The sequence below is a fragment of the Varanus komodoensis genome, unplaced genomic scaffold (genome assembly GCF_004798865.1).
Source record: "Varanus komodoensis strain SLA01 unplaced genomic scaffold, ASM479886v1 scaffold7_1, whole genome shotgun sequence".
Lineage (NCBI taxonomy): Eukaryota > Metazoa > Chordata > Lepidosauria > Squamata > Varanidae > Varanus > Varanus komodoensis.
In genome coordinates, this window is record NW_025336479.1 from 9,246,522 (window position 1) to 9,262,788 (window position 16,267).

General features: G+C 43.4%; 1 protein-coding gene across 1 annotated transcript in view; it reads left to right on the plus strand.

Moving 5' to 3' along the window:
- LOC123035482 (bMERB domain-containing protein 1-like) overlaps nucleotides 1–16,267 on the plus strand; it is a 29,596-nt gene that overhangs the window by 1,044 nt on the left and 12,285 nt on the right. Inside the window, exons 2-5 of the mRNA XM_044453725.1 lie at nucleotides 2,733–2,853; nucleotides 12,879–12,952; nucleotides 14,348–14,462; nucleotides 15,435–15,508. Of these exons, the coding sequence (XP_044309660.1) occupies nucleotides 2,733–2,853; nucleotides 12,879–12,952; nucleotides 14,348–14,462; nucleotides 15,435–15,508 (384 nt within the window). The remainder of the gene's footprint in view (nucleotides 1–2,732; nucleotides 2,854–12,878; nucleotides 12,953–14,347; nucleotides 14,463–15,434; nucleotides 15,509–16,267) is intronic.

Below are 16,267 nucleotides of genomic sequence, written 5' to 3' on the forward strand. Positions count from 1 at the left end.
TTTTATCTGTCTCTCCCTCTGTCACAGAGAAGTAACTGTGCCTTAAAAACACAAAGCAAACTCCTTCAGTGGACCCCTCAGGGGAGTGTGGGATAGTGGTTAAAGCTGTGGTGTAGTACTGCATGCTGGGTTTTCTCTCATTGCCCCCTCCCATGCATCCACTGTCTTGCTAATTAAATATGAAGAAGTGGAGTGAAAGTAAAATGGCACGTATAATTCTGGAATCTGTTTCCTAATGCACTTCCTTCACCTAGATGTGTGGCAAAGAAGACCCTGCATGCATTCCACACTGCCATTTTCAATGGGGTCTGGGCACCTTGCTGAGTGGCAGCAGTTCCACACAGGAGCCACTGAGTTCAGGGTGAACTCAACCTTACAGGTGGATAAGACAGTCATCCAGGAGGGCTCAGTTCATATTCTACCATCTCCTTCCCATTTTGGAAGCAGCACTGCTGTTCTGTCACACAAGTTGGGAATGCCCTGAGCCACCTCTGGGATGTCCAAGGGGATTCTTGCACACACTCTTAACTCACCTAGAGAATGCTCTTCCTCTGCCTCCACCCTATCCTGGGTAAGACAGCAAATAGCTTTGAGGCCTAGACTTTGGGGACAGCAACAGAAACATCTAATGGTTTAATAACTTTTCCCCCAGGTTAGCTAGTTGATACCTTCTTTATGGGGTTAGCATTTTGTTTGTGGGGTGGATCTTTTAAGGGTGTGTTCTTTTCAAGCATGCTTTGAGAGAGAATTCCAGTTGCATTTGTTAGCAGAGATGAGACATTTCTGCTAGTTTTATTTTGTGTATGCATGGGTCCTTTCTGATTTGGGATTGAGGGCTTTTCAGCTGCATATGTATCAGTAGGAGCTTTGCAACTCTTGGCATCTTAGAGGACTCACACTAAAATGTTTGGACTAGAAAGAGTCACTTGGGTTGGGACTCACCTTCAATGAAGTCACCCAAGACAGGGTACTTCTTCTTTGGCCATGGTTCAGGAATTATAAACCGCGCTCCAGATGTTTTGGGCTGCAAAACCCAGCCTTCCTAACCATTGGCCAAGCTGATGGGAGTTGAAGTCCAAAATATCTGGATGATAGAAGGCTGGGGAAGGCTTTGCTGTGCTGTGCTATTAGTAGCTATAGATGGCTGTTTGTACGTAGCTTTCATTCTCTCCATTAGCAATACTCTTTTTCCAGGCAATGATCACAGCATCATTTAACTCAATGCCCTGCTCTTTCCTCTGGCCTGACTCACTGGCACAGACCTTTTGGGAGGTCATTTGGCTCTAGTAATGAAGTATTGATCTTGTCACTTTGCTCTGCCCGAAGGTGCCAAGTAAGCTTTCCCAGGGGACGGAGTGGGGAGGGCTGCACAACTGGCCTCATCGGTCTGAATAAACATGATGCAGTTGCAAGGCTGCCCCTCTGTCTAACTAAATCATATCTGGCACTACTTGAGCCAGGTAGTGCAGAACACACTGTGAGGTGGGCTGAGTTTGGGGACGTGGGTGGATTCTACTTGCTTGCATAAGTATTTTGCTAATTTTATATGGTTGCATATGCCGCTTTCTGTCAAAGTTGATTCTGGGGTGCTTTACAACAATTTCAATAACAATATTGGCACACGGGGGCAGGGACACAAAGTGCAGACTCATGGCAGATCAGTTGAATCAAGTCAGATCTTCTGTCCTTCTTAGCCCAGCATTATGAACACTGACTGGCGGAAGCTCTCAGGGTTTTGGACAGGAGACTTCCTTAGCCCTACCTGTGACGCTGGGGATTGAACCAGGGACCTTGTGTGTGCAGCACAAGCGCTCTGCCACTAAGCTATGTCCCTTCCAGAAAAAGCAGCTCCAAACTCAAAGAGAGAGACTGCATGGGGAGAGCAGCCACAAGACCTGCCCTTTCCTGCAAAGGGAAATGACAGGTCAGTGATAACTGCCCCTCTCTGTTGGCTTTCCTTGCTGCTTTGTTGGTCTTTAGACAAAAAGGAAATGGCACCTTTGCTGTTCTTCCCCATGCCGCCTCCCTGAGAGGAAAAGCCATGCGCAGGTGTTCCAATAACCTTGGTTTTGTTTCTGAGAGTCCCCATTTGGGGGTGGTGATAGGGGTGGTGGTGATCATCAAAAATGAACATCAGCATGTAACATTGCGATCATTGTAAGATTGCTGAAGCTCTGGCATGACTGCCAATCCCTTGACAAATGTGTCAAGATGTTAGGAGGAATAACACTTTTCAAAGGACATGTGAACCCTCCAGGTGCAGCTACTAGAGGGAGTTCATCTGGCAGAGGGGCAGTGGGACTGGGGGGAAAGGCTAAGATGAACTTTCAGGCAATAGGAAAAGATTCTTCAGCACTATCTCATGCATGGATGATTATTACTTGAAATAATAATATCGTGTTGTAAGCCGCCCCGAGGTTTCAGCAAGGGGCGGCATAGAAATGTTATTATAATAATAATAATAATAATAATAATAATAATAATAATAATAATAATAATTTTTATTTGCTTTGCAAGCACCTCATCTTAGGTCCTGCTGAAGATGTGAGGTGGGACTGAACAGACTATAATCCAGCCTGCATCTCTTATCTGTGCTTGGGTCAATGTGAAGCGATGCCATTATACTCATTGAGGATGTTTTCAGCTGAACCTCCAGACTCCCTCACTTGGGTCTTTCTTCCTTCCCCTTCCCATTTCTTCTGCTAACTGAACTTTCTCTTTGTTGCATTCAGAGGATGAAATAGTATGCATGGCTGACTCCACAGCTACCATTGATGACATTGAAGGAGAGCTTTTCAAAATTGAGAGGATTCGGGAAGTCCTGGTGCGGAGAGAGTCAGAGCTGAGATACATGTGAGTTGGCAATTAGGACAACAGGGTGTAAATGAAAGGGTCCAGCAAGGAGCAAAGTTTCTGCAGGTGCAATCTTATCTCTTGCCCACTAAACTGTAAATTAGCAAAAGGTAGGTAGTTGTGGGAGTGGTCCTTCCTTCCAGCTCTGCTCAGCTTCCTTGGAGGTATCCCACCTGCACTTTTGAACTTGCAGTTTCTGTCTCACCATCTTCAAACTCTCACATTTTCCAAAGATATCTGAGCCTGTAAACACTCTCTTTAAATAGGCTGCAGGTTTTGTTGCATGAGAAAATTTCTCAGGAGAACCAGATAAATTCCTTTTCTCTCTCTGTCTGCTGGTTTTCTTAGGTTACATATGCCAGCTTCCTCGCAGCAAAATGTCAGATGGCCATGTTGATCTTAGCCTGGCAACCTGTGCAATGAAGTACATATAGGAGTTTCTGTGGAAAAGTCTCCTGAGATCAGAGAGGTTTGAAAAGAACTGGAGAGTTTATTCACCCTTCAGTCATGCAAATTCTGCGGATTACGAACACATGAAGTGGGTTGGTATATATCAGAAGTGGGTAACTTGTATACCAAAACATCTGAAAATTGCTAGCGTAGCCAGTGGTGAGGGATAATGGAATTTGTAGGCCAAAGCACTGGGAGGGGCACAAATTGCTCTTTCCTGCTTTACGTGTTTCTCTGAACCTCTTCACAAAGCCTGTGCATGCACACCCAGAGATGTTGTATCATGTGGATGTTGTACCTGGGGCCTCTCCCCTGCATGTTTAAAATTATTTGGTGACCCCTTCCATGTTTATGAGCCACAGAGTTTAGTATTCTGACATACTTAATATTTTTCCGTCCAGGTCACACTGGACAATTCCTTCTCTTTAAGAGCAAAATTAAGTCCAGAGGAAGCTGTGGGTTAACTTGGGAGTTCTTCCCTGTCATTCATCGATGTATCCATATTAGCTCTTCTAGTTCTTAGTGCTTTCTCTCACCCTCTCTCCATGAACATATCAGACCTGTGAAATTCTTTTCCAAATGGGTTAACTTTTCCTCTTAAAGCTTGTCATTCTGATTATCTTCAATACTTCCATGGTGGAGAAGGAAGTTATAACTGCTGGTAAGCTGACAGGTGCCTTCCCTCAGAAAGGCCTCAGGGCTTTCCCTGACCCAATCCCTGCCCACTTGTTCAGAAGCAACCTGAAAACCAGGATGCCAGAACCTGTCCTAACGCAGATGGGTTTGGAAGGTAAAGCATCCAGCACTCCTAGATGCATGTGGTGGTAGACCATGGCTGTTCTAGTTGGCTGTTGTGCACTTACAGTCATTGAGACAGTCTGTGTTCCATGAATTTGACTGAGCCATTGCCGTCTAAGCTAGTGGCCATCACAGTATCTGACAGTACAACTTTTCTTTTCAGCCCTGAATTTCTTGTAACTGAGTGAATTTACTCATATCCCCCCTTCCCCACAAATGAATGGGCAATGGGATAGAAACAAAACAAATTTGTGATGTGGATATTACTGAAAATGAACCCAAGTTTCATCCATCCCTACAAGGCACCAATAGAGTTCTTGCATGCCCATCATCATGTCTTTTGGGGCAGCTTTGGTTCCTGCTCTGGGGACATAATGATCCCAAGCACTGGGAAAGGGCAATACATGCAAGCTGATGACCTAGCTAGAATATCAAACGCTAAGACTTGTTGTGCATTTTTTCCAGACCTGTCTGTGAGACTGCAAAGTTCAGTGCAGAGATGGGGAAAGCATTTCATGCTCACCTTGTTCCAATGAGAAGGCTCTTTGCATTGATTCATGCACATGATAACTTCTGAGCTTTAATGCATGTGGCTAGCCTAGCCTGTGCCAAACCTACTGCAGCTAAGAATGACTCAGCTAAGCAAAGCTGGTAGACTGCAGTTTTGCACTCCTGTCCCAGTGTCAGAGAGGGGCATGGTCTTCATCAGAGGTGGTGTTGCTCTCTTTCATTTTACCTTCTCAAAGCATTTTTTCATTCCACCCTTCTAGCCCTTTAAGAATGCCATGGCCCTCTTGCCAAATGCACTGGGCTCTTATGGCCAGTTGCAAGGCACAGACATCAGAATCACAGAAGTAGTAGTGATAAAATAATTAGTGATGTGCCAGCAAGTCTTCCAAATATTTGTGATCACTCAATTTGAAAGAAAAGAAATTTCTTTTAAAAAGAACTTCAGAGGAGAAGACATGTTGGAGAAATGCTGAGGGTTCTTTCACTTGCCTTACATATGAGGAAATTGCATGAATGCCCTGCCTTTCATTGTACAATAAACTCTGTGGCTGCCTCGGCTTCCCACCTAGGGGGAGACTACATGAGGAAGTTCCTTCCATAGGGCTGTTCCAGGTTAGGAAGGAGAGGCAGCCTGAGAGGACCAATGGAGAAATGTGCAAAAGAGAGTCAAACACACAAAGTTCCCTGTGGCACCTCACAGGGATTAGGTAACATCAATAGCACCACCAAAATTAATTCATCGTAAATTATAAAATGCCCTGAGAGTAGGACAAAAAAGTGGAAGAGGAGAACTTTTAGGAAATTAGAGGTCAGGTTTTGGCACTGCAGTAGTTCAGCCTCTTCCATAGAGCTGGATGCAACAGCGCCATGTTCTCACACCTGCTGCAGAGCTTGCAGGAATGGAGCAGTATAATCCACATCTGCATTAAAGACAAGATGGATCCACAATCAACCCTCAGAAGTTTAGCATTTGGAAGAGCCTGGAGAAGGTGCTGAATCCTGAAGAACGACTGGAACTGACAAATTTTCTCAGACATTTTTCTCAGAAAGATCCTGAGCCTTTCATTTCTTACCCTGCTAGAAATAGAAGGCTACTGTAAGAATTTTCTCCACATTTTCTTCTCCATTATTTTTTGTGGTGACTGTATTACCTCTCCACAAACCCTCAGAAGCATGTTAGTTCTGGGGTATCATGGGGGATGCAAAATGGGGGCTAGGTTGCCAATGCAGTTGAAAGTGCAAAAAATAAAAACACTGGGGTGGGAGAGAAGTGAAGAAAAAAGAAAGCTGTGCTACAAATCTTGCTGGTGAACCATGCCTGTGAGAAATTGCTGAAGAATTTCATTTCTCCCTGAGATAATTTGGTGCAATTGTCCTCCCATATTGGTCTGCCCAAAAATAGGGTGGAGAATTTTCAAGAGGCCATTTGCCTCAACTCTGCTAACAGTGACTCCATTCTAGTTCCTGTCTGGTAGAAAATGTGAGTTCTTCATATGGTTATCAATTACAAAGCCAAACATGGGCCATGATCTCAGGGTAGAAGCATCCACAATTTTATAGGCATCTTTGGCAGGTCTGGAATTTCAAGAGGAACCAAAGCCAGACTCCTTGAGCTTTGCCTTTTTGGGAAAGTTTTAAAAAATTATGAAATGAGAATCATGATAGAACACAGTCAGTCAGATGAGGATAAACCCACCTGTAGCATCAAGCCCTTCTGTGATGGATGGAAGGACCTCCCATATTCTATTTTGTGTCATGGCCTTTTTCCCCCCATTTTTGACCCGACAGCAGGAGTTGTGTTTTCAAAGCAGTGGAGCGGGGAGATGAGACATTTCTATAGCTCTGATTTCCAAGCCAGAGCAGTCTTTATTTTATTCCAAGAACTGAATCACTCCATGGTAGCACTGACTGAGGCCTTGAGACTGTACCCAAGGATACATGTTCTGCACAGACTTCAGACGCCAGATAACAGTACTCTTGGCATAGAGAAAGGAGAATAAGAGACCTTATTTAGAAGGGCAGAGAAAGGCCTTTTTCTAGATCTAGATATTATCTTAAGTCAAGTATCTCAAGTTGGCTTAGCCTTAGAAGTTTAATTTCTATATTTCTTAAAACATTTATTGACCATTTTCCATTGTTCAAAATGGCTTACAACAAGAAATTAAAAACATATAGGTTAAAAGCAACTACAATACCATTCAACAATCCAAACTAAACAGCCACAAAATATCATCACTCAAAAGCTAATCTTTAAAACAGGTCTTTCAGACATTGCAAAAAGAGAACAAGAGTGTTGTCCTGCCTTTAATACTCTACAGTTTGGAGTGACTACTGTAAAGTATCATCTGCTGATCTATTGATGTTCACACTTGAAAAGCTGCTGACTAGACCTTGACAAGCAAATGCATTGCAGAGATAGTACATGAGGCATGATGATCCCAAAGCATGTAAAAGGTAATGCCTTACATTGAACTCAGAAGCAAATTGACAGTCATTGGAACTGTCTTGACATGAAACAAATTGATTATGATAATCTCCTTCTGTGCCTATTAGACGTCCTGTACAGGCAAAGCTTCTGAGTCATCACCAAGGGCAGCCTCATATAGGTTGCAGTGCAGCAATCAAGCCTGGATGTTATGGAAGCATGGCTCAATGTAGTAAGGCTTCATCTGTCTGAAAAAGGGAAAGACTGAAAGTAGAAAAAGATAAATTTGATAACAGCTCTAACTAGCTTTTCAGAATACAGAATACATGGCCCAGGAGTATGCCATGGCTCTTAATCTGATGGCAGTGGGTTATAGAAATCCCACTGTTCACAGTTCTTGTCTCTTCCATCCAAACAGATTTGTTGGTTGGTGTCTGCCCACCTGCAAGGTCGTTACAGATTTAGCAAAATCATCCACCAGCATTTTTGAATTTGGTGTTACGACAATGCAGTCCTGCTAATGCATTAATTGCCTTTTCCTCCCAAGTATTCCTGACATTTAATGAATGATCCCACACAGCTGCCCACACTGGAGACTCTTCAAGTGACCCTGTGCATTTCTGTCTTCTAACAAAGAAACCACTTTCAAAGCAGCCTGGTCTTGTCCTCCCACCAGAAAGAAAGCTTGCAGGAAAAAATCCTTGCCTTCTTCGGTGAAGGTTTTGCCCATGGTGGAAAGCTCTTTTTATATTCTCTGGAAACAGTCTGGCCCTTGGAACAGCATAACACAGCTGCAGAGTTGGAGCATCCAACTTCTTTGTAGGTGTCACTTTTGTTGTTAAGATGGCAGTGTGTCTTTCAGATCAAAAATCTGATTCCACAAGATGCGAAGTGTCAGATACAGTTTCCAATCTGCCATTCTCTTCTCACGCACTCATATTCATGCACAGAGCTAGAAACAGAGGCACAGATCTGATCACACAAATACACAGAAACTTAAACACAAATTCTCGAACATTGAAACTAGTATGTCTGAGACAGTGCTCATAAAAACATTTTCCTGGGGTTTGTACAGTGGGATCTGCTGTGTTTCCTGTCCTTTTTTATGAAGGAGCATTCATTCCGCAGCTATGGACTGAAGTGAGGCACTCCAGGTCACTGCTTTCATGAGAATGCTGCCTTAGATTCTTCCTTGAAAGCACTCTCTCCTATGCAGAAATATTTATGGAGTAGTCTTGGCAGCTACTAGCAGGAGAGGGGAGACCCTTTGCTTCGTGAAGTTATGGCACCAACATCAATAAGAGTGGTGTTGTGCAGGGATGCAACATAAGCCTTTTGTGTACTGCTGTGTACAGAGGCAGGAATGAAGCATGGACAGCCAGTGTCAAAATTATATTCTGAATCTCTATTGGGCACATTCCTAAGAAAGTGGGCGGGTTTGGATGTCATGCTAATCCCTCACTGAACAACCCATGGTATGGCTGACAGATGATGGAATTTGCCATGGCTTGTTCTTCCCTTCCTTCCCTCTCAGTCCTTGGGCTGGCTCTGAGATATAGCCAAAGGCCTTAGTAGCAGAAACCAGTCTTGTCTCCTCCCCTCACCTGCCTTCCTCCTCCAACTGCTCCCCCTTTGCATTCACCGTCTTTAAATTATGTGTGTGCATGCCCTTTGAAGGATATCAGTCTTCATAACTTTAATATTTTTCTGTTCTTCCACAAGCGCACAAGAGCACACTTTCACCTGTTTAGTGTGTGTGTACACTTGCCTAGTCATGGCTAATTTGTGCACACCTGTGAAGGAATAGGGGAGAAATAGCAGTAAGGAAGGAGGCATCCAATAGCTCTGAAAATTGGGAAGAAAGTGAGAGCAGTACGTGTATCACAAGGGGAAAAGTCTTTCCCTCACAATAATAGAATCCTCTCACTTTTAAGTGTTGAACTGACATTTCTCTGTGTCCTGTTCCCAGTCACCACTTCTCTGAATCTCCAGAAAATCCAGGAAATACCGGGTCTTTCTGGTTTCACAGCTGTTTTCAGAGCTTTTGCTGCAAGTGTGCATTTTTCCCTTCCATGTACTTCCCAGCCTTTAAATTTCTACAAATATTCCCAAGCATTAAAGAAAAAAGAAATCCATAGAGGGTGGCTGAGCTGGACAAAAGTAAATGGGGCACCTACACCAGCAGAATATAAACTATCCCCCTCCCCAGGAGCTCCCTCACTCCATCCCATGCTGCTGCCTTCTCAGGATTTCTTTAAAAAAAAACCCTGCCAGGGAGATTTGTTCCTCTTTACTAAAGCACATTAACCATGGTGGTAACCACACTTTTACAAAAGCTGGGAAATCAATGCACATTGAAGGCACTTTTAAAAGTTTTATTCTGGCCAATGTACTATTTAAAAGCAAATGTAAGCATGAAAACTGGTCTCTTTGGTTTTTAATGGTGAATTGCAATGCCTGAAAGCAGAAATGGTTAATGGCTCTAATGTCCATGGGGCCATGTGTCCACTTTGGGTTATAGTCTGAACTTTAAAGAAGTTGTTCATAGTGCTGAACCTATTGCTTTGTGTGTGCATGTGCGGGGGGGGGGTGCGGGAGATTCAGCATCGACAGCACCTTAAAAGGAGTACATGGCACATGCTGCCTGGAATGGATACACATCCCACTGACATTAGTTACCAAGCCCCACTGCCTGAAAAGGGTAATTTCATTAGATATGATGCCTGGGTGTTCATTTTATTTATTTATTTATCTATCTAAAACATTTCTATGCTGTCCTTTGCATAGCCTCAGGACGGCTCATCTTCCTGGTTCAGTGAGATGGCAAGACCATGGAGAGCTCTCTTAGTCAGCTCATGGCCCTTTTTGGCTGACAAAAGAAACCCCGCATTCGTTGCTGATACATTTGTAAAAGTAGGGGAGCTATTAGTGAGTGGCAAAGTATGTTGTTGCATGTAATGGAACAGGGGTAGTAATTACCATGCTGCTGATTACCACTTTTAATAAATTAATGTAAAGATGTGCATTCCAGTGCTTGGAAGGGGAAATGCAATGCAATGCAAGAAAAGAGTTCATGAGACATAGCAGAGATGGATTTCTGTACTTTTAAAAAATAGTTTTCATAAGTGTGCTCTTCTTATTTTTTTCAGTTATCAATTAGAAGCAGGATAGTGGTCAGCCTTTAAATATTGTTTTAAAAAGCAAAAAAAAAAAAAAAAAAGGAAGAAAGGTAGAGAAAAGAGAAAAGTTTTATCCCAGTAATAGAACCAGTGGGTAGGAAGTGCCATGTTTTCATCAGTGATGTCACCAATCTTCTCCAGCTGGCACATGTTTGCACAGGCATATTCCAAACAGCATTCACAGTTGCACTTCACAGTAGAGAAGAGTGGGGAGAGATTTACTCACTCTCTCTGCAGTTAAGAGCTATTGCACTTTGAGGACAGAAACGTGTACTACCCCTGCAATAGAAGCTCAACATTTTAGGAAAGATGTTACAAAGATTTGGAATTATTTGGCTTTAACATTTGTAGAAAAGCCCTTAAATCTGAATGTAATTACCTTGCACTTTATAGCTGAGAATGGGCTATAGAAGGTTTATAGAAGTTTGCCACTTCAGAATAACAGATTGGTTTGTAGGGATATTCCCAGAAATACTTTCAGTGAGTCTCAGGCACTCGGTTTCCCAAACCAGTATATCTTTCAGAACTGTTGCACTCTTAAGTCAACTGTGTGCCAGTGATATATTTCTGGCTTTGATTAGGTTAATTGCAAAGGATCATGAAATCTGATCAGATGCAACTTGAATTCTCAGGCCTGGCTTAAGGTACTAGTAGTGGGAGAGGGGCCCTTTAAGAACGAGAAAGGTGACTTTAAAAGGTTTCAGAACTAAACAGTGTCTAGATAGGTAATTCATTTAGGCCTTCTGTGTTTATCACAGCTTGTTAAAGATGGCTGGAATGAGGTTGGGTGAATTAATTGGCACATCAAAAGACCAGTGAAAAAGTGAATACCCTGGAAAAAAGAGTTCAGCGGGAAAGTTTTAAAATATGATAGAATTAGAGCCACTTTTGTGGTGTTTCTAACCCATATATGCCACACACAGAGTTCTCTTAATGCCGCAGTAGTTCTGTAGCAGACAGCAGGAAGCCAACTACACATACAACCACACAATAAAAAGGGTTGCACCAAATTCATTGGTGGACAATGTGTACTTGTTCAAAGCAATAGCTCCCAAGAATTCATGACAAAAACAGGGAAGGCATTAAGTCAAGTAAAATACAATAAAATGCAAAGACTGTCCAATTAAACAATTGTCCAATTAAAACCGTCTGCTTGCAGTGCAGCATTACAGGCCACAAAAGTAGTTGTTGCCCTTCCCTTTTCCTACCCTTCCACATGCCGTTTGGCTAAGCATGTCTTGCTGCTGCATTCTTTCTGAAATTGCTTGAAATATGGTATAGTCCTGCCTCAGATCAGGAGAGTTTGCATAGTGACAAGGGCAAAACTGGATCATTTAGAAGCCCCTGAGATGGCAAACTTGGACTGTCAGCCATCCTATTTGCTCTCAGCATACAGACCTTTCATTTTTGTCACATTTTGCTGGCCACAGATAATGTTTAGTGTGACCATGAGCTAACAAGCATAGATCAGTAGAGATATTGTTTGCCTGCAGCAGCTCTGAATTGAACCCAACCAGGAATTATATTTATATCTATTGAACTGGCACCCAAAATTTCAAATAACTTGCCTGAAAGAAGCTTGTGCTTGCATGGAAATCCACCAGCTCCCTATCTGGTATATGAACCAGTCTCCTCTACCTTTGCTCTCATAAAGATGAATTCAGTATCTTAAGCTGAATCCTTGAACTTTGCTTTTTACTTTTTCTGCCCATGTGCTGTTCAGTTCCTGATACCAAACAACCATATAATTCTTAAATTAATATTTCCTTAAGAAAAAGCGTGCTTCAGGCTATCAGCTCACCTTAGGAGAAACACGGCACCCAAGCATGCTTCAGATAATCCTAAATGGATCATTCTGCATCACCAAGGCAATCCAGTCTACTCTGAAGGGGGAAGCAAAAGGTGCCAGCAGATTTGGTGGCCTTCTGATACAGTTGCTGAGGACCAAGATGAATTATAGGAATCCATGGTTTTATTTATCTAGAGGAGGAACAAAACTGTTTGAATCCCATTGGCTGATCCCTGCTAAGGGGCGCAGAGAGAGAACATTGTCTGTTTCTATAGCAGTTTTCAGCATACAGCACAGATTAGTAATATAGTTAGGCTGAGAGACAGTGACCCGGTTTGCCTAATTCCCAAAGACTGCCCTTGATTCTGTAATAATTTATCTGTGTAGGCAGATCTCTCTGTCCAATACCATCCAGTCCCTATCATTGGTCCATGGCATCTTACTAGACTGGTGGAGTCTGATCTCCACAATATCGGTGCTTTGGATTGGTGCCTACTCCACCACAGGTAAACTTCCCTCCAATGATGATGTTCTTCCGCAGGGTCCTTAACTGATTCTTTGCTGTAGTCCATGTATGGGAATGTGCTTTGCTCCAACTGCAGTTCTCCAGCAATTAGGTGATTGTGGAAATATTTCAGAAGATGTTCTGAAATGCAAAAGGCATGCAATATGTGTCAGAAAGTGAAAATTAATCAGCAACAAATACTCCAAAGTAATTTGCGAGGTAATATTATGGGCTCACAGTTTAGCAAAACTGCTCAACCTTAACCCTAACCCTGTTCAACCCACCATAGAGTTGTTTCTAGAAGCATACTGAAAACAACTGATGGGCTTTTGGAGAAAGGAATGCTTATTTCTTTTTCTGTCTTTGCAGGATGGATGATATCCAGCTTTGTAAGGAAATCAGCAGGTTGAAAAAGGAACTGCAGAAACTGATTGCACTGCCTGGTAAGACACAGCAACTCTCCAGGAACAGAGTGGTTTAGGGTCTTATTTTCCCTCTAGAGCTCTATCAGTGCCATATCCTCTAGAGCAGTGCTGAAACAGTTTCAGCCTGACAGCTGAATCCCATGTTGGCTCTTTCAAGGGTCACTTTCCAGTGCTGGCTGGCGGCAAAGGCAAAGGGGATGGATGTTTCAGTGTGAATTCCACTCTTCACATGGGCAGATGCTTCGCCTGTATCTCAAAGAGATTGCTGCCTTCATTAAAGTTTTTTTGGTAACCTGTTATGCTCTAATAAAACAACTATGCTTCTAAGATCTCATCTAAGCCTGCTGGAGGGGAGCGAAGTGGGGAGGAAGAGACCTCCTCCTGGCAGCTTGTGAGTTGCTGCACAGGAGTCATCTTCTGGCATCCCTGTATCCTGAGCCACAGTCTTGCCACAGTTTCTCAGACCCCTGGTGTGGCAAGTCCTTTTCTGCATGATGTCACTAAGGAACAGTTCCCCTCCTGTTCGTGGGATGGTGCCCTGCAATATTGTTCTGCTGCCCTTAGGGATTCTGGAGAAACATGTTTGGTTTACATTTTAGTATGAAATGGCCCACTTTGCAGTTCCTCACATAATATACAGGTGCACAGAATGGGTACATTAAAGAAAATACCACAAAAGAATGCACACATTAGAGTAATTCGCTTGCACAAAATGTGTGTATTAGCGGAAATTGTGTGCTGATATGTCTTCCAATATTTGTAGGCACAAAAACCTGCATGAACTTTTGAAAATGAAAGTGGCAAACTGATGCAGGGTTGGGCAAGGATGACCTTGTGCTTCAAACAATTCAAATGTTACAGAAAGTAGAACAGACAGATTTCTCTGTACCGCACTGGTTTTTTGTCATTTGCAGTGAAGGGCAACCTGCATTCCCTTGACTCTGTTTCCCATCCTTCTAACCGGAACCTGGAAGACAATGAAAGCAATGTGCAAAGATCTAGAGAAGGGGTGTCCTTATGAAGGGGATAGTTAAGTGCTATGTACCACTGCTGGACAATTATTATCAAGTATTTCTTTATTAAGAACACTGTCACAATCCCTAGGAATTTAAGAAAAAATAATGAACAAATTAAAAGGTAAATACAGAAAAAATGCAATGAGTGAAATGCAATAAACCATTAAAAAGGTTAAATCAGGCCATGGGATTCAAATTGTATCTAAAAAGCTGATGACAATAAAGAGAACTTTGCTGATCATTGAAAGGACAATAAGGTTGGTGCCAAGCAAACCCTTTCTGGGGGGCACATGGGGAAGTGCCAGAAAGGGCACTCATTGCCTCAGACGTTGTGGGCCCCAGTATATCACCCGCCTGATGAATGCTTTGTTGCATGATTTCCCCCTCCATATTACAGAGAATAAAAAATCAAAAGAAGACAAGCAACAGGAGGAAGAGCTAGTGCAGCAGATTCACAAACTCGTGGAGACTCGGGATTTCCTTGTGGATGATGTGGAATTTGAAAGGCTCAGGTACACCTATGGAAGCAAGCATGCCAGTTTCCTGTCTCCAAGCAAGTGTTGCCAGAGGCACAGCACTGCTGGTGTTTGCATTCTTTTAACCTTCTTCCCAGAAGCCAGGGGAGCATAAAATTTTCCCATTTAATTCCCACAATGAGCCATGAGGCTAAGGTAGCCAGCCCAGAGTCACTTAAGAAGCTTAACTGCAGAGAAGGGATCTGTACTCAACCTGGCATTCACCAGCTCTTTGTGCTGGGAGGCATTTTGAAACACCCCTCAATGTGTATTCTGACTGTCCAGGCAGTCTCCAGGGCCACCTCACAATGCTTCGCTTTAAGGAACGACCCCTCAAAGGCGATTGGCCAAGGTATCTTCCAGCTGCGACTCTTTATGTGCTCACATATAGAAGGACACGCTGTGAGGTTGGGCAGGAGAACCCTCTGAACAAGAGAGTGGGATACCAGCCTCCTCAGAGAGACACATCAGCTGCTTCATACTGCTGCCATGTCTCTCCAGGGAGACTACGTGCCTGATCTCTCTCTCTCTGGGGGAGGGCTCAGCACAAGAGATTGTGGTGTTGGTGGCTTCCCTTCCCTCCACACACACCTCCAAGGAGCCCTGCTTGCCCATTGCTCCTACACTGCATTTGCTACAGCAGGGAAGAGGTACCAGTGCTGGCAGTGCACCCCTCAGCCCTCCCAGTGACAGTGGAAAGTAATTGCTGCTTCTCCTAATCTGCTCATGGGGAGGCTGGTCCACTCTCAAGGAATCCAATCTTCTTCATCAGCCATCTTTATCTGAGTCTATGCTTCTGAGTGACAGTGTTGGAGGATTTGGAGATCTGAAATATTTTAAAGACAGGCCAAAAAGCAATGGTGTGGAGGCATCCACCTGGATTGCAATGACTCTTAACAAGCAATGGTTGGTCTTGCCATGATTCAGTTCCCACCCACAGGGCAGTAACCAATCCCTTTCCTTTCACAGAGAACGAGAAGAAGACAAGGAAATGGCAGAGTTTTTGAAGACCAAGCTGTCTAAAACCTGCCTTCTGAAAACAGGTAGGTACTCAGGTGTAGGGAGCTTCCTTACCACTGCTCTGGGGCATGGGTGTGGGCGTGTTATTGACAAGGCTGCATGTTCGTCACACTAAGCAGAAAAAAACGCACCAAGAAAAGTTGCATTCTGTGATCAGTATTAATTGTAAATTGAGCCAAGTTGCAGAATTCATGCAGCCTTGCAGATATGTTCAGAGGTATTTGCCATTTTTTGGCTTTGGAGAAGAGAGGGGCAGCAACACTGAAGTACTACTCACAACTCATGAAGAGCTTATTTTTTGACTTCTGAGAGTTCCTCAGGCATTGTCCACACACTTTCAAGCACACCTTTGAGGCTATGTGGACTAGTATCCCTTCGTCTTTTAAAAAATGGAAGTTAAGATTCTCAGGTGTCTGCATATCTCTCCACATTTTCTGCTTCTCTTGTGCACCTGCAAAATCATGGTGTATGGACTGGATTACATGTATGAGTAAGCAACCCAGGCAACCAGCCATCACCTGCACCTGCAAATGACCTCGTCCCTGCCAGCCCATCCACTCGTGCTCTTTCAGCAGTTGAAACAAACAGCAAGCCAAGCATCTTCCCTAATCAAGCTGGTCGCACTGGTCTGCCTAGCCAGCATTGCCTTAATGTCCTCTTTTGTTCGTTAATTTGTGGGAAAATGTGTGCGGTCACTGCCTGTTCAACAGATGGTGAGCACTTGTGCGCATATCCATGCATGCACATTTATCACCATATATGACAGGAATAAATTGAGCATG